The following is a 21,331-nucleotide window of genomic DNA, read 5'->3' as shown; positions in this document are numbered from 1 at the left end:
GTTCGGGTATATCCATTCGGGTATCGGGTATTTTGGATATTGAATTTACTATCCATAAGAGAACCGAATCTAATCGGATCGGTTCCGGTTCGGTACTCATTCGGTTCGGGTTGGTTTGGATAGTTGATATAAGAACCGAACCAGAACCGAAAATTTCGGTTATTAATGGGTTTGGTTCTTAAATATACAAACCTACTAAATAACACCCAAAATTATCCGAAACTACAAGTACAATAGTTCAAAAGTTACAATCATTCAAAACAATCCCAACAATAAGAACATGTTATCAGATATCAAGTTTCAAAAGGTAGAAAGAGTTAAAGAGATTAAAGGAGAATAAGGTTTAGAGTTTGAGATTTGAAAAGTAGTAGAATCAAACTGGTAGTTCTTCCATCTGCAACTTCTTTTTTTCTCCTACTGCCTGAAATATATTAGATCACAAAGTCAGAATACATAATAATATACTCGGTTCTTAAAAAGAAGGAATACTAAGAAATGTACATGAGTCATTTGGCTCACATACATTTGAACAATATCTTGAGTGGTTGTCTTTCTGGAATGTGGCTGGTAAAGTTGAACCGTCTGTAGAAGTGTCTCCATGCTATGCTTTCAAGAAAGACAGGAGGTAGCTCACCTAACACCAACATCTCATTACATGCCTCTCTAAAAACCGCTTCTGATACTCTACCCACTTGCATGTTCCCAACAGTTACACCACTACCGCTGTTCAAATTTTGCTGAGTCGCTCTTTGCTGCCAAGCGATGTATGGCTTGCATGTTTTAAGATGTTTCGCCAAATTCGAAGTTCCAGAAGTGGTCACACACTTCAACCCTATAGCACAATAGTTACACTTGCATCTGTTTCTATGATCCCACATCGGAGACCTTGTCTTAATTTCTACTTGGGAGGACGAAATAGTCATCTACACAATCAAAAAATGAAAGCAACAAAAATAGTCACTACATACATCAGATTCAGAAGTATAGATTTATTTCAACAAAAACAGTCACTCATCTACACAATCGAGACATGAAAGCAACAAAAACAGTCACTACACATCAGAAGTATAGATTCATTTTAACGAATCACCTTATTGATGCACTACACAATCGAAATAGGAAATAGTCATCTACACAATCGAATCTATGAAAATCTATAAAGTTAAAACAATCACCTTATTGAATCTATGAAAATCTAGAAACAAATACGACATTGAATGATAACTTACCTTGAATAGAACCAACAAATTGACGAAACAGAGAGAGAAGATCAGAAAAGTTCAATGTTTCACTTTGTTCTTGTGGTTGTCGGCGTCGAGAGAATGAGAAAAGAGGCAAGGTGGGTCGAAAAAATTAGGTTTACGTGTATATATGTGGTGGGTTTAAGATGGTGGGCTTAAGATGGTATAAAATCGAATTGGACTTGGTTGATATTGGACTGGACTTGTACATATGTAAATAACTAATTATTAGTGGGCTATATAATGTGATCTGTTAAGGTTTCGGGTAACCGAATGGATATCGGTTAATAACCGAACCGAACTGATATCCATGGTTATTTGAAATATTATCCATTCGGTTATTACCCTATATCCGAACCCGAACCGAACCGAAAATTTTCGGTTCGGTTCGGTTTGGTCCATTCGGTTCCGGTTATGTGCCCAGGACTAGCAGCACCTCTGTCTAAATCTTATAAATAGTACACAGATGGATCAACACAGTTTAGATATATATATGGGCTTCCGGCCCATTAGAACAATTTTAAAATTAAAAAATGATAAATTAGAAGAACAAAACAAAAAGACGGAACAGCAGCTGGAATGACGCGTTGACTTCTCTTTCTTGTTTTCATTTCATTACAATTTGGATTTTTATTGTCTGATCTGTGCAAAAATCGAATTGGACTGCAATGGCGATCCTCTACTCAAGGATCGTATCCCTTCTCTTTGTCTTCCTCCTATCTTCTTCTTCTTCTTCTGTATTTGCCTCTTCTTTCTCTCCTTCCGATGAGTACCTCGTCAACTGTGGTTCCGACGTTGACTACACCGTCGTCGACAACCGCCGCTTCGTCGGAGACGCCGCAAACGCGAAGTTCTTCTCATCCGAAGATTCAATCGCTCTTCGAGAAGGATCTCCGAACGTCCCACAGATCTACAGAACCGCTAGGATTTTCGCGCGACAGGGGAAATACAAGTTCAATGTCAACGAGGAAGGCACTCATATGGTACGTCTCCATTTCAATCGTCTCAATTCCTCTAAGATCAATCTCGATGACGCTCTGTTTCACGTTACCGTCAACGGTCATGTCGTGCTTAGCAATTTTAGCGGCGATGAGTCTAGGGTGGTTAGAGAATTCTTGATTTGGGTCCATGTTGGTGAGCTCGTTATCAGGTTCGTTCCTAGTAAAGATTCGAAATTCGCATTCGTTAACGCCATCGAAGTTATATCTGCGCCTAAGGATTTGATTGCTGACGTTGCGACCTCTGTATCTCGTGATGGAACTGAGAGGTTCAATGGTTTAGCTAAGCAGGCTATGGAAGTTGTGTACAGAATCAATGTTGGTGGTAGAAAAGTTACTCCTTTTAATGACACGTTGTGGAGGACTTGGCTTCCTGATGATGGTTTCTTCAAAACCAAAACCGCTGATGGGTCTTCTTCTGAGAAAGCTTACTTCACCGGTAGGATTAAGTATAGGCCTGGAGGGGCGAGCCGCGAGGTTGGACCTGATAACGTCTACAACACTGCCCGTGTGGGTAAAAGAAGCAACGGGTTGGTTGATATGAGTTGGGATTTCCCAGTGAGTGCGGGTGGTGGTTACAAGTATCTCATTCGGATGCATTTCTGTGACATAGCTAGCAAATCACTCGGCAGGCTCTATTTCAATATTTACATTAACGGGAACTTGGCCTACCAAGATTTCGATATCTCATATGCTGCGAATGATGTCCTTGCTTCTCCGTATTACATTGATTTCGTTGTTGTTCCTACTACTGCTGATTACAACAATAACAAAAACAGCCATTCAGGATCGTCGATAACAGTAAGTGTTGGACCATCAAACAAGACTAGTGTTGATGAACAAGGAGTTGATGCGATATTGAACGGTGTTGAGATCATGAAGATGAATAACTCAATGGGTAGTCTTGATGGGTATGTTTCAGCAGATATGATTCTGAGTACTTGCCCGAATAGAAGAAACGTAAGCATATTTATCGCAATGTTGGCGTTTATGTGTATATTTATGAGCTTCTACATTGTGGCTCGAAGGAAGAAAGCTAGAGATGACTATGGCTGGACTAAGCTGTCCATGGACGTCCTTGAAGATAATCCCAAGTCCGGGAATCAATTGATAGCAAGAAAGGCTTGAAGATGCTTTTGCTTGTTGAATATATTAACAATGGACACTTTTTCCTTGAAGTATTTTCTACTTTGACACGATGGAATAATCTTCTTTTTTTTTTTTTTCTTAATTAGGTTTGTAATGTTTCACAATGGTGTTAAAATGTGTTGGTTATACATATGTAACTGATTTATTTTGTTCAATGTATATGGAGAGACTCGATGCAATTTTCGAAATGGAAATGTTTTTATTTATGTTCATGATTGATGCCACTTTGTTTGATAGACAAACTGTACTTCTGTAAGAGACTTTATAATTGAAAATTGTAGTCACCTTTTCGGCTTTTCTAATGTAGTTTCTAAATAACCAAATTAGTATTGCAACTTTTGTCACATAATTAGTGTAAATAGACGTGATTAAACAAGTAAAACAATAATCTATACAAGGTGATGTCATGTCATGGATGATGATGATGGTACGGTTACCGTACTGCATGATCCCCACCTCCGAATCCAGCCATTACATCATAACCATAATATAAGAATGCCATTAGATTTTTTCCTTTTTCTTTTTCACCAAAAACATGAGATCAGATATTATCAGATAGCGTTTGAGCAATAAAGGTTGCATGGTCCTTGGCCTCTTCCCAAAAGTCAAAATACGAACTTGTACTATCTTCTAATCCCCTGTAGTTCAAAATACATTTATACGTCATATTGACAATAAAAATTAGATTAAACACAATGTCAAGATCCATGGACAGAAGAGTCACATGCCTGAACCATGCACTGGTAAGTACTTTATCACATTCCGTACGACTCACTCCATTATAACATGATACGTATTTACACATTCTCTTATATATACACTTCTTTCTCCTCTCATTCTCCACAACAACATTCGATCAAAGATCAAGAGAACGAGAGCACGAGAGAAAAAGATATGGACAACAGCAAGAAAGTTTCAGCAACAAACCCATCATCGGGGGATGAGTTCAAAGATGTGATTAAGGGATTGATTAAGCTCTTCATGCTGGTGATTGTCCTCGGAATCATCTTCATTTGGATCGTTATGCCAACCATGGTCTATCGAACCAAGTGGCTAAACCCTGTCATGCGTACAGAGTTTGGTACATCGACTTTTTTTGGTGCAATAGGTTCGTATATATCTTTATTAATCTTGTTTCCTTAATTCACATTATACAATTACTGAAATATGTGATGGTTTTGACTGTTTCTGTTTGGGCGGTATGCAGGCTTGACCTTTTTCATGTTCATGTTCCCTATCGTCCTCTTGGTTTGTTTGGGATGTCTCTACCTTCACTTGAAGAAACCAAAGACTACTAATCATCTCGTTAGGTACGTAATACTCATCAATTAACCACTATATATACTAAAATATATATATGTATTCTTCGTACATGACGACACTTATATATAACCTTAACAGGGAGAAGATAACTGAGGGAGGCGTGTTGGCAGCCATGAAAAGGCCGATGCTGGTCAAAGGGCCACTGGGGATAGTCTCAGCTACCGAGTTAATCTTGTTTGCAATGTTTGTGGCTCTTCTACTTTGGGAATTTTTCATGTACATGCGCAATGCATTCCCTACCATTACTCCTCAATCAGCCGCTAAACATCACCAAAAACTGTAAGCAAACATTGACAAATGTCAGCTTATTTAGTTTCTGTTAAGACATGAGTTAGTATTTTTAATAATTCCAACGTAACATTCTATATATATAGATGGCAAGCGAAGTTGGAGGCAATGGCAATAAGGATAGGGCTAGTCGGTAATTGTTGTCTGGCTTTCCTATTCATACCTGTGGTGCGTGGGTCATCATTGCTTCCGGTTATAGGGCTGACGTCGGAGTCAAGCATCAAGTACCATATTTGGCTTGGTCACATGCTCATGACCCTATTCACCGCTCATGGTCTCTGTTTCATTGTCTATTGGGCCTCAATGAATGAAATTTCTCAGATGGTGAGTTGGGGTAAGACCGAGATGTCGAATGTTGCCGGAGAGATAACTTTGCTGTCTGGACTTGTGATGTGGGCCACTACATATCCGTCGATTAGAAGGAGATTCTTTGAAGTGTTCTTCTATACTCACTACCTTTACATCGTCTTCATGCTCTTCTACGTCCTCCACGTAGGCGTCGCCTTCTGCTTTATCACCTTCCCTGGTTTCTATATCTTCATGGTCGATCGTTTTTTGAGGTTTCTACAGTCACGTGACAATATTCGGTTGAGCTCTGCACGTGTTCTTCCTGCCAATACCGTTGAGCTCACTTTCTTCAAAAACAAAGGTGAGTCTTAATCAAGATTACATGTATGATTCAGGATTCTGCTTTAGGCACATGGTTTATGTGTTCATCTAGTTAAGCTCTATATATGGATCGGTTAGGGCTTGTCCTGATAGGATTAGGCTGGATCGGTCTGACTTCTGAGGGTTTTTTGGCACACCATAATTAATAATATGTTATCTCACAGGATTGGTTTATAATCCGACGAGCATATTGTTTGTGAACATACCGAGCATTTCGAAGATGCAATGGCATCCATTTACGATTACTTCTAGCAGTAACCTCGAGGCAGATAAGCTAAGCATTGTGATTAAGAGCGAAGGGAAATGGTCTACAAAGCTTTACCAGATGCTTTCTTCTTCTGATCACTCCGATAGTTCTCTTTCTGTTTCTGTCGAAGGACCCTATGGACCTGTTTCAACAGATTTCTTAAGGTATTACTTTCTTGCTCAAATTTGAGATTCGTGTGGTTAATCAAGCAGAGTGGATTTAGGGTTCAGATTTTCTTGTGCCATAAGTAAGTACTTGATGAGGATATTGTTGCTTTTTTTCCAGGCACGAGTCTTTGGTTATGGTTAGCGGAGGCAGCGGAATTACCCCATTCATATCTATCATCCGTGACTTAATCGCCATGAGCCAAACAACGACATGTGAACTTCCAAAGATTACCCTGATTTGCGCGTTCAAGAACGCTTCTGGCATATCCATGCTTGACCTTATCCTCCCCACATCTGGTCTCGAATTATCATCTGACTTGAATATCCAAATTGAAGCCTTCATCACCAAAGAGACAGAACCAAGAAACGAAGAAACACAGAAGATCAGAACCATCTGGTTCAAACCAAGTCCCTCGGACCAACCAATCTCAGCGATCCTAGGACCAAACTCATGGCTTTGGCTCGCCGCCATCCTCGCTTCTTCCACCCTAATCTTCATGATAATCGTCGGAGTCATGACAAGATACTACATTTACCCGATCGATCAAAATAAGAACATGTACAATGTCGCGTCAAGATCAATCCTTTATCTTCTGGTCCTCTGTGTTAGCATCATGGTGACTTCAAGTGCAGCTGTATTGTTGAATAAGAAGAAGTACAATGCTGAGAGCAGTAAACAGGTCCAAAACGTCGACGTACAGAGCCCAACGTTATCTCCTAGCTCATGGGCTAACAGAGAAATTGAGAGTAGTCCTAAAGACTCGCTTGTTCAATGCACCAACCTCCACTTCGGTGGAAGACCAGACCTCAAGAGTAAGTATATATGTTACATTTGTATACTCTATAAAACATTTGGATATAAACACAATAATATGACCATATGTTTTAATAATGTTTGTGAAAGCAGAGTATCTACTTGAGACCAAAGGTTCAAGCGTGGGAGTGATGGTGTGCGGTCCAAAGAAGATGAGACAAGAAGTGGCCACGATTTGTTCATCTGGTTTGGCTGAGAATCTTCACTTTGAATCCATCAGCTTCAGCTGGTGATTGCGCATTATACATAACTCTGTTTGTGTGGTGTGCTTTGTGGACTTGTCTGTTTTTTTCGTAAGAAATATTATTGTGGAAATGGCCCCTAATATTCTGTACCATTCTGTTCTTAACTTTTGTATTTCCTGATGTAACGATTTGGTCCAAATCGAGGCGTGGAGCATTGTCTTTTTTATATATATTATTACTTTTGAGTTCCCCCAAATGATATCTTTCTTGTTTTCATTAAGTTATTGAATCTATGATAAATACTACGTACAGAAACAAAAACAAAATATTTGGTTTGCGTCCACATACAACCAACAAACACACAAAAGTAATGAACGGGGAAATAGGATACAGGTTACGAGCAATTCGTGCAAGAAAGCCTGATTGTTGTTACAGCCCGTCCATTCATATTCATACTTCATAATACAATATACTAATTTGTGCAGTTTAATATTTTATTCAAAGTTAGTCTTTTACGCCACTCATACTCAACATATATTCTAAACCTTCAATTCAAGTAATTAGAAATGAATGATCAATCAAAAAGCAATGAGCTTTTAAATGTGATTTAGCTAGCTATCTCTATCGAATTAATGTGAATAGCTATCGATCTCTTTCTTAATATAATGTGAATAAATATATATATATATATATATATATATATATATATTTTTTTTACCAGCCACAAATGATTGGTAGCTCATTATAGAGGAAACAAATCACAACTGAAATCTCATAAAATAAAGCTCTATGGATTTACAAGTGAATAGCTATCTTTTATATATATATATATATATATGGATTTATTGAGTTAAATGTGAATAGCTATCCCTATATTAGTGATTAAATATATATGCTATGCTTTTGCTTCCAAGGCATGCTTTTCAACTATGTGAAGTTTGTGAACCTCTCTTTTTTTTCTTTTCTTCTCTTTTTGCTTTTTCTTATTTTATTTCGTCGTTCTTGTCCGTCACCGACCAATCGTACACACCTTTAACCATTGACATGTTCATGTATGATTGGGTTGTTTACCATTATAGTCAGTAGTTTTATGACTCTCTTTGACGTACGTTTCAATCGTCTCCTAACTCTGAATCCCGCCCCCCTCGCGTTCCACGCTAACACCAAATTGTGAATCATACAACAAATGAAATGATTGATATAAATAGCCAAACCTCATATTCTCTCAAAACCTTTCTTTCTTTCTTTCTTTCTTCAAATTTGATAGAAAAAAAGATTTCTAAAAATCCTTGGGTTTCTATCCTCGTTCACCTTTCTTTACAAAAATAAAGAATTAAAAAAAAAAAGTCATGGGATTTTCTTACGGCGGCGCCGGAGTTATCATCGTCGGAGTTATCTTGAATGATTTTATCAGAACAGTTCGTTCTTTTCTTGATCATCCTCGTTTGTTTGGTGTTTATTGGTCGGAATCTTCGGGGAGGAGGAGTACTATCAGCTCCGGTACAAACAAGATTCCGATAGACGATATGCTCCCAGCGACAACATTCGACGAAATGTCGTCAAGGGTGAATCCGCCGCCGGAGAGCTGCCGGATATGTCAAGAAGAGTTCGACTGCGGCGAAGAAGTCCGGTGTTTGAGGAACTGCGTACATGTATATCACAAGACGTGTATTGACCGTTGGATCCAAGACGATAAGATGACATGTCCTTTGTGTCGGACCCCCATCGTCCCTGATTTCTATTTTTTTCGTTTGTAAAATTAGAGAAAAAAATCTATATGAATGTTTCTATTAATTAATATCACTAAAGCGTTTTTTTTTTTTTTTTTTATTCTTCTTCAACAAATAGATAACAAAGCACTCTAAATAAAAACTATTTTTTTTTGTTTTTGCGATACCGTTCAAAATTATGGACAACGAAACAAAATTATGATCTTTAAAATATTATTTTATTTGGTCAATTAATGTGTTTGGGTGATGACGACACGAGAAACCCTGAGTAATTATTTTTGTTAAAAAAAATTCTATCAGTAATATAAGTAGTCCATTAATATACTAAGCCCAATATTATTTGTTTCCAGAGTAAGCCCGTTAATAAACTAAGCCCAATATTATTTAGCCGTTAAATATGAGACTGATTTTTGGCCCTTAAATATACTAAGCCAGAATAGGCCGTTAATTATACGAGCACATAAATTGATTTAGCTAAGCCCGTTAATATGAGACTGATTTTTTGGGTTTGATATTTTTCAGGTGATTGGTTTGGTTTTGTGCTAAAATGCACTCTTTCTCTGGCTCATAAACTCATTCATCAATGAGCAAGCACAGGTTTATCTATCAATTAAAAAATAGATTACCTTTATGGCTTTTGTAGTCCCTTGTTCAAACTCAAAAAAAAAAATCAATATTTGCTAAATTTTAGTTGTTAATCCCATATGATATATTTTTCATTAATTATATAATATGGGTTTAGTTACTAATTTTGCCTTTTGATTTGGATTTTCATAATGATGATCAACTCAACCCATTGAAGAAACGCATGGATTGGTGTTCTATGAGCGGTAGTTCTTTGGATGTAGAGGTGATTCACAACGACATCATCAAGCTACGACTTGAACACGACGAGCTCACCATCAGGACATTGATGGACTTGTATGTCAAAATGGATCCCTCTTCCCTCAACCAATCACAATATTTTATTTAATATTTTATTTTAAAAATAAATAAAAATTAAATTAAAAAGCTAAACAAATTAAGGAAACAAATTCTGTAGACTTTTATTTAAGGAAATTAAAAATTGGTTTGGTTTAGATTTTACAATTAAACAATTTATATATCGGTTTGGGTTTATAAATGAGAATTAGGGTTTAGATTTTACAATTAAAACGAAACTATATATCGGTTTGGATTTACAAATGAAGTGATTAGAGTTTAGATTTTACATGATTACTTTTTAAAAAGTAAATTATGCAATTAACGTGATTATTTTCTCGGTCATCATCTATTAGAAGAATTCTCTCAATCACCTTGGCTTGATCCATCTATTATTACCATATACTATTACGTAATCTATGGTAATAAAGAAGGGACCAAGAGGATTGATTATTCTGATTGAAATATAAAGGACCAAATGATTGTTATTTGCCTAATTTACATCATTTACACATTATGTTTTTGTTGCAGAGTTTCCTATTTAAAACATAATATGGGATTAACAACTAATTTTGTTGTTGTTTGCGGAAGCAATTGATGATTAAGTTCCATTGGTGTCTTGATCACGCTTCTGTCATCATCAATGGACTGAAGGTGGTGCAGGGGCTCCATTCACAAATGCTTGTTTTGGGACTTGAGAACAATGACAGACACACGTCAGCATGCTAATGAGTTCATACACAATAGTGGCTCTCCATCCCGACCTTGCATGTCAGGTCTTCTCAAAGCTTAAGCGTCAAGGCTATGCGGCATGGAGGAATTTGATCTGAACATACGCTAATCGCGATCCTGAAAAAGCCATTGCTGTTTTTGGAGAGATGGAGAAGACACATATCAAGTCCACTTTTATCTCATTCTGAGCCCTCCTCTATGCATACCTTCTCCTAGCTGTGTTACTGAAGATGAAGAATGAGTATCACTGGAAGCCAGATGTGACACACTTTTGGTGTTACATGGACAAGCTCGTGAATACTGGATACATAGGAGAGGCCATAGACTTTGCTGCTACAATGGAATGTCCAATATCAAAACACATGTGTGGGATGATTTTTGGGGAATGTTCAAAGTCTGCACAATTATTCTAAGAAGATGATATAGTTGCTGGTTGCCAAGGGAGGATATGTAGTTGAATATCCCGTTTACAGTCGGCTAAACAACCAGGGGGTGGAGTTTCCATCTTGTGTGAAGTGCGACCCACGATACCACCATCAACATGGATCAAATTGCCTCTCCGCTTGGAGTCGTATTGATGTTTAGTAACCTGCACGTCAATTAGCTAATTTGGGACTTTAGCTATTATGCTTCCTTCCACTTTTATTTGTGCTTTTGGAAAATAATCTTTTAGGAGTCGATATTGGCTTGGTGTTCAAAAATAGTGATATGTCAATTACAAGAAACACATAGTCGTCCAACTCAACTGGAATTAGGTACAATGATTGTCTGAGTCATAAACATGTACAATTTGATGAACACATGAGTTTCTGGAACCGTGATGCGAACCAACCCACAACAACACACCTATTCAACCGGAGAGATTCGGTTATGAAAAAGGATAGAAATTATGAATATTCATTTCTTTTTCAATATTCATTTTTATGTTTCTAAATTATGAATTGTAAAAAAGTCCCTTGACAACTAACAAATTTCAATGCACTTTAAATATTGAAATATTTTTGTGAATTACTAATAAACAAATTTTAGTCTCTTCTTTGTAAATAATATGTTTTGTAAAAAAAAAAATTACTTAAATATATATTACTACTTTTTCTTAATTTCCACACAACTTTTTGTGTCCGAGATGAATATATTACCAGTTGTCTCGAAATAATAGATAAACCTCTACACTTCATCGATAAAAACTAGTCTTCACAGTCCACACTTAGTCTTTTTAATATAACTATAATTATGTTGATGATAAATTTATTAATTAGAAAATATGCAAGTAAATAGACTCTTTACAAGCATTTAGAACGATCCATAGAAAAATTAGGAGTTCATCATAGTTAATTGTTTGCACAATTTTGTTAAAACATCATCATATGTAATTGTGTACCCAATTTTGATGTGTATATAATGGTACTAATGTAATAGGAAAATAAATAATTTGTGATCATGATTAAACTCAATACAATAACAATACGATAGAATATCAAAATCTACCAGATGAGCAGAAACATACTATATGTATAGTTTATAATCAAATTTAAAATTTAATTTTGTAAAGGAATGTAGGAAAATGACTTCGAAAGTTCGAAGATATATATGGAAGTTTTTTGGTGGCACGTAGTAACTCTTAAAGTTATTTGTGTTTCTTGGTTGATTGTTTCTGAAAATTATGTAAAAGTATTTATTTTTTCATGTAAAAGTATTTATTTTTTTTATGTAAATAAATCAATTTATAGGTTACGCATGGACACATCAAACTCACTAATTGGTGTTGGTGATCTAGGATTGTGATTTGGGACATATTTATTTAAACAATTGTTACTCAAGACTGATATATCATACCATACGGGATATCTTCTCTATATGATCGAGCGGATCGATTTCTCTCCTTCATTTGTGGCCATCTTCTTGAACGCAGTAGCAACCAAATTTTCAGCTGTGTTCATGGTTCATTTGTCAGATTATTACTTTCTTGCGTTCAGCCAAGTAGATTTAGTTGTTGTTCGTTCGTGTTTTTTTTTCTCGTTTTATCTTAACTCAAACCTGTAATGTAAATGACATGAGAGAGGAAACCTATATTATATAAGTTCGATTTGTCACATTCTCGATATCAAATCTTTTGAGTTTCATTAATCAGTGTAAAGAGGTTATGTTATCACACAATTTTTTTGCTTCCCACATAATTTTGAGTTTTCTTTTGTCTCTATCTAAAGAGAATAGTACAATTCATTCCTCTTTTTCGTCTTACCCCCCGTGTAAGCTCTACTCATGCTCATTTGATTTGCAAAGACAAATATTTTTACTTGAAATCACCACAAAAAATCTTCAAAATATAATTTTTAAAAAAACCTTAAGTACTAAATTTAAAATATGTATAAACATATTGAACTTATACCAAGCTTACGAACCGTAGGATGGGACGGGATACTAAGTCCAGTTTGTTTCAAGTTCAACGTATTAAATTTGACACTTAAGTATTAAAATATTTTTATTAAATATTGTTTTTGTGTTTTTTTAAATCAAAAACATTATTCTTGATATATATATATATATATATATATATATAGAAAGTATACCTTCGTGTGGACCGTGTGGTGATATGTGTAGCATCCATCCTGAGGGGAATCGTCGTTGTTCTGAAACTCGAAACCACAAACGAGAAGGAACAGCTCCCTCTTTGTTACACATAATACAAAAAACGCATCTAAGTCAGAGAAGCCATCTTATCTTTATCACGTACCATTACCAAACAAATTCAATTATCAAGATCAATCTTACTCTTATATTGGATGATGTAATGTTGCTGCAGAGATCATCATAAGAACTCACAGTCTCTTTGTATAAAGACATTTGCTGGAGAACTCCTACACTTGTATGACCCTCTGGTACTTAAAGCGAAGTCTTTCTTTGCTGTTCAAACTTCATCAAAAAAGAGTATTTCTCATGTTTATCACTTCAACAGAAGACTTGTTGGGATCCCATGATCGCTTTTTGATGGTGACATTGACTCACCTTCAGAAGTCGACTCAATGTTCTGCTAACATCTGAAAAGTTGCATCTGACTTTGTACATCTTATAAGTGTAAAGGGTGATGAGTCAATGGTTCAGTTCTTACAATATCCTCAACCCGGAAACCATCTGAGAACAGAGGTGAAATCTCTCAATCAATCACTTGTGCGCATTAAAAGGGTTCCCACTCCAGAAAGAGGTTGTTGGAAACTAATTCAACACTGACAGCTTCTTCGTGGATTCTTTAAAACCTTTGCTGTTCAAAAAGCCATCCTCGTTAATGTTGGAAGTGATCAAGTCTTCATATTTGTTTTATTTATTTAGTGTATAAGAGTCGGCTGTATTTAAATCATTCGTATCACTTTGATACAAATGATATAAGTAACCGCCAAGTAGTAATTGTTTGAATGTTTGCGTCTTTACATTGGGGCATCTATGAGAGATGCAACTCTTAGTCCAAAGTGTGTCTTGTAAACCTATAAATATGTGTTTCACAATCTAATAAAGTATGTGGTTTTTGTTTACAAAAATCGAGTATTACAAGAAAGAAGAATACATTGAGTGTACAACAAAAACAGAGAGAGAGAGACAAAAAACAGAGTAACATCTGTTGTTGTCCGATCCTAAATACTTTGAAGTCTTACAGTTAACATAAAAAATCAGAACACTTATATAGCTGCATCACATAACACAATTGCTAGACGAACTGGATACATACCTACAGAAATGGCAGCAGCTCTGGCTCTTTCTTTCAGGAGAGAGTCCAAGCAAGAACATGATCACATCTTTTTGGACCTCGAAAATTTCATCAAGTTAAAAGAGCAAAGACAAAACAATGAGATAACTCACCAACAACTCACAACTTCTTCTAACAAGAGGGAAACAATTAATGTCTAAAATCTAATAAAATTAAGAGAAGAATCATCACAAAACCTGAATCGGAATAACATCATCTTATAGTCTGTGAAATCAATACAAATCCTAGGAAACAACAAGCTAAGAGTTAACAACTCCCAAGACAAGATACTTCAATTACGCTACAAAAACTGATTAACGTATTCCCAACACAAGTTTTTCTGTGTGTGTGTTTTTACAGCAAATGAAGGTGCAGAATGGCAAATATCTCAGAGTAAGACAAGTGTTATTGGTTATTCCAATGGAGATGAAGGTCTTGCTCAGCCTATTGCTTGAGGTAATAATAATGTAAAACATCTGCTTTCATTTCTTTCTTCCTTTTATTTGTTTATAAAAAGATTAGCTGGTTTCATTGACTTTTTGTATTCACCCTGCAGCTCCAAATCAATGATCAGAGGTTTGAGGATGCTGAAGAGATGGGTGAGACAAAGGATCATCAGTAAAATGTGCTCAGAAAACATATATTGTGTCTTCACGATATTTTAAGCGTTGAATGAGTTGTATTTTGTTAAACGATAAAATTGTTATGTTCTACTACTACATTTCAAAAAGTGCCTATTTCAATCATCCTCGTAAAACATCATCTCTCACTGAAATTAGATAAAGTAAACTATGATTGCTAGCTAGTTGGCTACTTAGTGAAGTCTTGTAAAATCAGACAGGTCCAAGGAACTTAAATTGAGAGTAATTATAATATCAATCTTCAAAATCTATTCAATTGAAAACTCGAGAACTTAGGTTTCACTACAACAAAACATTCCAAAAGATTGTTTCTTAAAGAGAATTCCAAAAGAGAAAGCAAAAAAAAAAAAAAAAAAAAAAAGAAGTAGGGTTGATCTATGAGTCNGATCTACGAGTCGGCGATGGTGACCTCGACCTCAACACCAGGTTCAATGGTGATGGAAGTGATCTGCTTGACAACATCAGGAGAGCTGAAGAGATCAATCACACGCTTGTGAACCCTAAGCTCAAATCTGTCCCATGTATTGGTTCCTGTTACACAACACCAATAGTTAAAAAAAGAGTCGCAGCCAATGTGCAGTGACAGAGTAGAGAACAATATTGCTGAGCACAATCACATTTTCTAAGACTATAAATCCTTAGTTTAATATCAAGTAAAATGAACTAAGGGATGGTTCCGAAAAAAATAAATCCATAGCTAGGGCACTTATCTAGTGTTTCTCAAGACATAAAAAGATGAGATGAGCAATCATAATTATACCTTCACCACAAGGAGCTTTTCGGGTAGTGATTTTAAGAACCTTGGTGGGCATTCTCACTGGTCCCTTAACTCTCAGTCTCTTGTCCTTAGCTCCACGAACCAAATCAGTGCACACTACATATATATCATTTGCAGCAACATAACGTTAAAACAATGATTTAGTATTTGATCCTAAATCATCAAATTCAAAAAAAATCCAACTTTCAATCCATTCACTGAAGCAAATCAAAGACCTATTTTAGAACGGTTCCCAATACAATGAATTGTTACATCTTCTATATGGTGGTACCCTCAAAATGAATGATATATGGTTTTTGAGAGCAGCTCAAAAACTGAATTGCTAAAATCGAAATGATTAGACTACCAAGATCCAAAAAAAAAAAAAAAAACCTTTTTCCAAGTTCTTCACATTCTTGGAGGAGAGAGTGATCCTGATCTTGTGAATTTGCTCAAGTGGTTCTTCCAAACCAGCCTTAGTTGGCTTCATTGCCTGGTAAGCCATATTTTCAGCTCAGCTTCTTCTTCTGTACAATCACAGACATACGAAACCGATGGATCACATTAACGTCCCATATATTCAGAGGTAAACATGTAAAATTCAGATTTGGATTAAGTGAAGAAACCTGAGGAGACGAACGAAGCTCGACGGCGTATTGCTGCTCTTTTCTTTTTGCTGCAACGAAGGAAGGACCCGAATCTTTTAACCTAAGAGACGTTTTATGGCTTATGCAAAAAAAAAAAAAACCCTAATTTTTATGGACTTATTGGGCCCAATCTATATACGGCCCAATAACTAATAGTTAGTTGTCATATCGATTGCCAGATTTGGAGGATCTGTTTAGTTGAGAGAGAGGCTTGACAATATTGCAATGTGAAGGTATTGTTCGGAAGCTAGATGATAAACGTCATGAGCTACCAATGGGAGGCCTCACAATTCTCACAAGTAATAGATGTAGAAGAGCACTCTCACATACACGACGATCGATGAAACGATTGTTTGTGAAAGTGAGAGACACAAGTTTACTAGTTTTTTTGTTCACTTATGGAAGCTAAAACAGAGTTGTGTCTTTTGGCATCAAAGAAGATCTTCAATTGAGAGTAGAGAACGTAATTATGGTCTCATCTTGATAGATGTAAATAAAAACTCAATAAGACAAAATCTTCTCAACCTTAGAAAACACAAAAACATTGGTTTGTCCAACAGAGCAAAGAAGAAAGTTTCTAGCAGAAGATACAAAGGAAGATACCAAAAAGTTGAGATCAAAGAATAGGCGATGGTGACTTCAAGAGTGCTGAAGGATCTACCACATCCAACATTGCTTCAAGCTCATCCACCATGGATCAGGTATGTGTCTGATCGATGACTATATAGAACATATATTGATACCGTCATTGACCATGTCATACTCTTTTACTACCAATTTCGTGTAGGTTCCGTCTAATATTAACCTTTTCAATAGTGAGAGAGCAAACTGTCCATAAGAAGTTCTCTGAAATTTTATATTCAGGTAACTCACTAAACTTAGGAGTTAGGAATGAATAGTCAAAAATAAATTCACAAGATTATAATTAGAGGATGTAAGTAAATGACTTGTTTTTCCTTCTTGTTTTTACGTTTTATTTATAGTCATCGTAATCGAACTCTTGATCAGGACACGATCAAATCCCCTCCCTCTCCTATGATTTTAAAAGAATGCATCTCAAAAATAAGACAGGTAAAAGAACCATCCAGTTAATGCTTGAGTTACAATTTAAACTAAGGCAAAATCTTTGTAGCTCAATCTGCTAAAGACTTGTAATGACTAATGATGATGATGATTTTGGAGATTTATTTACAGCCTTTTTCAAAGACTAAGAAACAAAAGAGAAAGATTAGGTTAATTCTGCAATGCTCTTATCATCTATACTCTTTCGGATCAAATCTGCACATTAGTATGATTAGTTAATTACTGTAAAAAATAAAAGTTACAGTATATCTTCTAGTTTTGAGAGATTGTTAACACTTAACAGAGTTATTATTATAAGCTAAATTGAAGCGAAATATATATATAAACCGGTTTTAACTACAGATTAAAACTGAGGGATTCATCGATGGGCCTTTCTTATATAGCCAGTCTACATGCTATTTCTGAGATTAAGGGGTCGCAAAGCGCCAATACATCTCTCCAGTCTTTGAATCTTTTGATCACATTATACGATTGTTGACACCACGAGATACAACGTGGCAGTTTCATTGCTAGAATTTAATACATTTGAACTAGTAACAAACACATTTGGTGTTGTATTACGCAATAATAAAACCTTTTTTTTTTTTTGATAAACCGTGCATAGAGTTTTATTTCCCTATTAATATCAGATAAATTGTGTCACTACATTATTACTGGTAATAAAACCCACATCGGAGCCACGTAAGCGTTAGAGATACAGCCGCGTGCACTAACTTTAAAATAGTAAATCCAAAGAGCGACCGTCAGATTCTCTGCCTAACCCTCCTCCGTTTGAGATTCAAATCGTGGCCGTTGATTCTCTTTGACCACGACGAATGAACGGCGGGCTGTATCCCCGACCGAACTCACCACCATCGTCACCTCATTCCGATCACTAATCACAAAGTCCAGCACAAAGTGGGTCCACACTTGTTCGCCACTCTCTCGCCTGTCGCGTGTGTCTCTCACGCTCCACATTTTTGTTTGTCCCTCCCTTAATCAGACAAATGATCTTAGGCTTTGTCTGATTTAGCGATTTTCATTTCAAAGTTCAAACACTTTGAGTTAAAGAAAAAAAAAACCTCGGAGGCAAAATCCCATGTGCATATGCTCTCTCAGTCAAAACTCACTCCTCACGTGACCCATTGCCACTATCACGTGATATATAGACGAGTACCATTTTTAGATACCATATATATATATATATGTGTCAGATCGATTCTTCGACAGATCCTTTGAGATTTTTTTTCCAATGCTGTTTTGTATAATTTGAATCCTATACATTTTTATGCCGTTGACAAAATTTTAAAATAAGAAGTACAGATGAATATACTTTAAAAAAAAAAAAATCTTACATTTATGTAGTTGACAAAAATAAGAAAAGAGGTATATTGACCAAAAAGAGGAGTAAGATGTTACGGTGGATCTTAGCACAGGCGATTATTGTCCTTGGAACTTAAAATTTGGTAAAATTTAGCGGCAGCTTTTCTTATGCTTTTTTAATTTCCCCTACTAAAATTAAAAGGATATTATAGGGTATCAAAGTAAAACCTAAGGACATTTCCGTCCAATGAAAAAAACATATAGAAAATATAAGAAGGGCCGAGAAAAGCAAATAAAAGAACTTTTAATCAAAACAGAAAAGAAAAAAAGAACCCTCCTATCGAGTTCTGTGAGATCTGCTCCAAGAAAAAGAAAAAGAAAAAGAAAAAAAAAAACTAAAAACTGGTGAGGAAGAAGAGGTGAATCGAGTCGTATGCTTACGTGGTGTGGTGATACCAAAATATTTATTTTATTGAGCGGTTTCTAATAACCTGTTTGGTTTCTCTGTTGTTCCATTTCGGGGCCAAAGGAAAAAAAAAATGAGGATTCGGAAGAACACGAAGCTGGCATCGGCTCTTTTAGGTTACGGCGGAGAGAGACCGGAGACGTATGTTTGTCACTTAAACCAGTCTCCATGGGATGTGATTCCGGTCACTTCCTCTGGCGATTGCGAGTTAACTAACCTGCTCGACTCGTCGTGGTTCCTCCCTCTATCGTCTTCCTCTTCTTCTTCTTCTTCTTCTTCTTCTATTCCGCCTCTCTTTCACCACCAGGTAATTCAAATTCGCTTTCCATATTTGATTCCCATTTCGATTTCGTTCTCACCAATGTTCAGCATTTCTTCTATCGTCCTCCGCCTCCTCCTATTAGCTAGGGTTTGTTTCGTATTTTTATTTATATCTGTTCGGGGAAACTTGAAAGAACCCTAAAATTATGGATTTTGGAGTTGCTGGGTCGTTTAATCTATCGATTAGTGTTGATGGGTCGTTGTTATTTTGCTTCGTTGATTCCCATTTCCTTTCTCTATCCCCGATTATTCTTTTTTTTTCCCTCTATCGTTATTACAAAAGTTTCTTCGTTAACTCAGTTCAATGGAGAAGACAATAACTTCAATGCGGATGTGAGTTTGGGAGATTGTAATGGCGCTGCTGTTAGGTAATAATAAACTATCCATTTTGTTCTTCACTCCCCTAATCGACTTGTCAATTATATCCACTATTGTCTGCTTTCGTTTTTGCTTCCGTCTTCTTGTTTTATTTTTTTAGGGTTTTACTCGTATTTTTGATAATCGGGTTATTTAATTTCACCCGAATCGAATTGCCGGGCGACCCGGTTTCAGTTTTTTTTTTTTAATCACATCTTTCTTTATTTTATTTTTTTATCGTACAGATTTAATAACTCCATGGGAGATAGTCACAACCTTGTCTCCGTCGAGAAACTTAATCTCAATGCGGCGGAGGATAAGTACGAGCTATCTCCGGACGCTGATGAACCAATGGATCAGAGCGATAGTAGCAGTGACAAGAAATCCGAAGCTCTCCTCGAGCCTAAATCGCCGGTCAAAACCTCCGACGACGAGGGCCAAGTGGGTGTTGTTACAATTCCGGCGCCGCCTAAACGCGGACGGCCACGTGGTACGGGCAAGAAAGCTCTAGCTTCCGCTGCCGCATCGAAGAATCCGTACGAGTTTTACTATTACTCTGGTTTCGGGCCACGGTGGGGGAGAAAAAGAGGCGGCTCCGATGACGAGAAGTTAGGTTTGGGCGATAATAATAAAAAGAGCAGAAGTAGTACCAGTAGCAGTAGCAACGAAGAGGGTGATAAAACGGCGGCGTTTGGAAGTGGGAGCGTTAGCTTTGACGGGTTTGATTATGTGGAAGAGGATTATGTCGACGTGATGGATGAAGATGAGGAGAGCGATCATGGGAAGAAGCAAAAGAAAGACAAGATGATAATGATGAAGAAGACGATCAAGAGAGGAAGGAAGCCCGTTAAGGAAAGGTCTTTGAAATCCCTCATGTGAAATATTTTATGTTTTCTGAGGGCATTTCTGTCCTTTTATGTTTTTTTTTTTTAATTGTCTGTTTTTTTCTCATTTCGTGGGTTCGATGAGGGACTTTGTCTATTTTCTACCTTTATGTTGTATTTGGTTAGATGAATTTGTCTTAATTTTTTATTAATTTTTTTTTTTTTTTTAATTTCATGTTTTCAATTCTTATTTTTTATCACTATTGTTAAGAAGAAAAACAAAATCTTTCTAAACACTATCATTAAACTTAATTGTGATTAATTAGTGATAAACTAAGTTGTTATTGTTTAAATAATTTATTTTTATCACTTTAATATCGCTTTTGTGAATGAATAAATCAAAATCTTTGTATATATACTTTTTTCATCACCGTCTTCGTTTTCTGTCATTTAATTATGTACTTATTTTTCACTCACATATTTGTCTTTTAATTCGAAATGCATTATAAAGATATAGTTTTCATAGGATCATTATAAACATAAAGGGTTTTAAGAGCATCTCTCATTTTTCAAATTTAAATTTATATCAACTAATCAAACCAAAGATTAAAATCTATTGTCAATATAAAAATTCACAAAAGATAAAGTATGTATCTTTTTATTTTCGGAGATAAGAATAAATTGCAGTAAAAATACATTGTTTGACGAAGTATCATAGTTTGAACTTTGA

General features: G+C 36.1%; 6 protein-coding genes across 6 annotated transcripts; 4 read left to right on the top strand and 2 right to left on the bottom strand.

The window, feature by feature from the left end:
- LOC104737749 lies at window positions 7–1,341 on the bottom strand. The gene is made up of 3 exons (XM_010458003.1): window positions 1,230–1,341; window positions 524–923; window positions 7–421 (listed from the first exon to the last, which is right to left on the bottom strand). The coding sequence occupies exons 2-3, from the start codon at window positions 921–923 to the stop codon at window positions 327–329; spliced, it is 495 nt and encodes a 164-aa protein (XP_010456305.1). The 5' UTR covers window positions 1,230–1,341; the 3' UTR covers window positions 7–326.
- Window positions 1,821–3,600, top strand: LOC104737748 (probable receptor-like protein kinase At5g24010). Its single transcript, XM_010458002.1, has one exon. The coding sequence runs from the start codon at window positions 1,910–1,912 to the stop codon at window positions 3,365–3,367; it is 1,458 nt and encodes a 485-aa protein (XP_010456304.1). The 5' UTR covers window positions 1,821–1,909; the 3' UTR covers window positions 3,368–3,600.
- On the top strand, window positions 5,400–7,209 carry LOC104737747 (ferric reduction oxidase 2-like). The gene is made up of 4 exons (XM_019234754.1): window positions 5,400–5,648; window positions 5,833–6,079; window positions 6,201–6,895; window positions 6,990–7,209. Exons 1-4 carry the CDS (start codon window positions 5,471–5,473, stop codon window positions 7,127–7,129), a joined length of 1,260 nt encoding a protein of 419 aa, XP_019090299.1. The 5' UTR covers window positions 5,400–5,470; the 3' UTR covers window positions 7,130–7,209.
- Window positions 7,966–8,913, top strand: LOC104737746 (E3 ubiquitin-protein ligase RHA1B-like). Its single transcript, XM_010458000.2, has one exon. The coding sequence runs from the start codon at window positions 8,431–8,433 to the stop codon at window positions 8,836–8,838; it is 408 nt and encodes a 135-aa protein (XP_010456302.1). The 5' UTR covers window positions 7,966–8,430; the 3' UTR covers window positions 8,839–8,913.
- On the bottom strand, window positions 15,232–16,319 carry LOC104737745 (40S ribosomal protein S20-2). The gene is made up of 4 exons (XM_010457999.2): window positions 16,228–16,319; window positions 15,995–16,128; window positions 15,605–15,718; window positions 15,232–15,375 (listed from the first exon to the last, which is right to left on the bottom strand). Exons 2-4 carry the CDS (start codon window positions 16,104–16,106, stop codon window positions 15,233–15,235), a joined length of 369 nt encoding a protein of 122 aa, XP_010456301.1. The 5' UTR covers window positions 16,107–16,128; window positions 16,228–16,319; the 3' UTR covers window position 15,232.
- LOC104737744 (suppressor protein SRP40-like) lies at window positions 18,946–20,786 on the top strand. The gene is made up of 3 exons (XM_010457996.2): window positions 18,946–19,406; window positions 19,721–19,788; window positions 20,023–20,786. The coding sequence occupies exons 1-3, from the start codon at window positions 19,173–19,175 to the stop codon at window positions 20,654–20,656; spliced, it is 936 nt and encodes a 311-aa protein (XP_010456298.1). The 5' UTR covers window positions 18,946–19,172; the 3' UTR covers window positions 20,657–20,786.

This window comes from Camelina sativa, chromosome 13, assembly GCF_000633955.1.
Source record: "Camelina sativa cultivar DH55 chromosome 13, Cs, whole genome shotgun sequence".
Classification (NCBI taxonomy): Eukaryota; Viridiplantae; Streptophyta; class Magnoliopsida; order Brassicales; family Brassicaceae; genus Camelina; species Camelina sativa.
The sequence above is the reverse complement of the archived record's forward strand: the minus strand, read 5'-3'. Positions and strand labels throughout refer to the sequence as shown.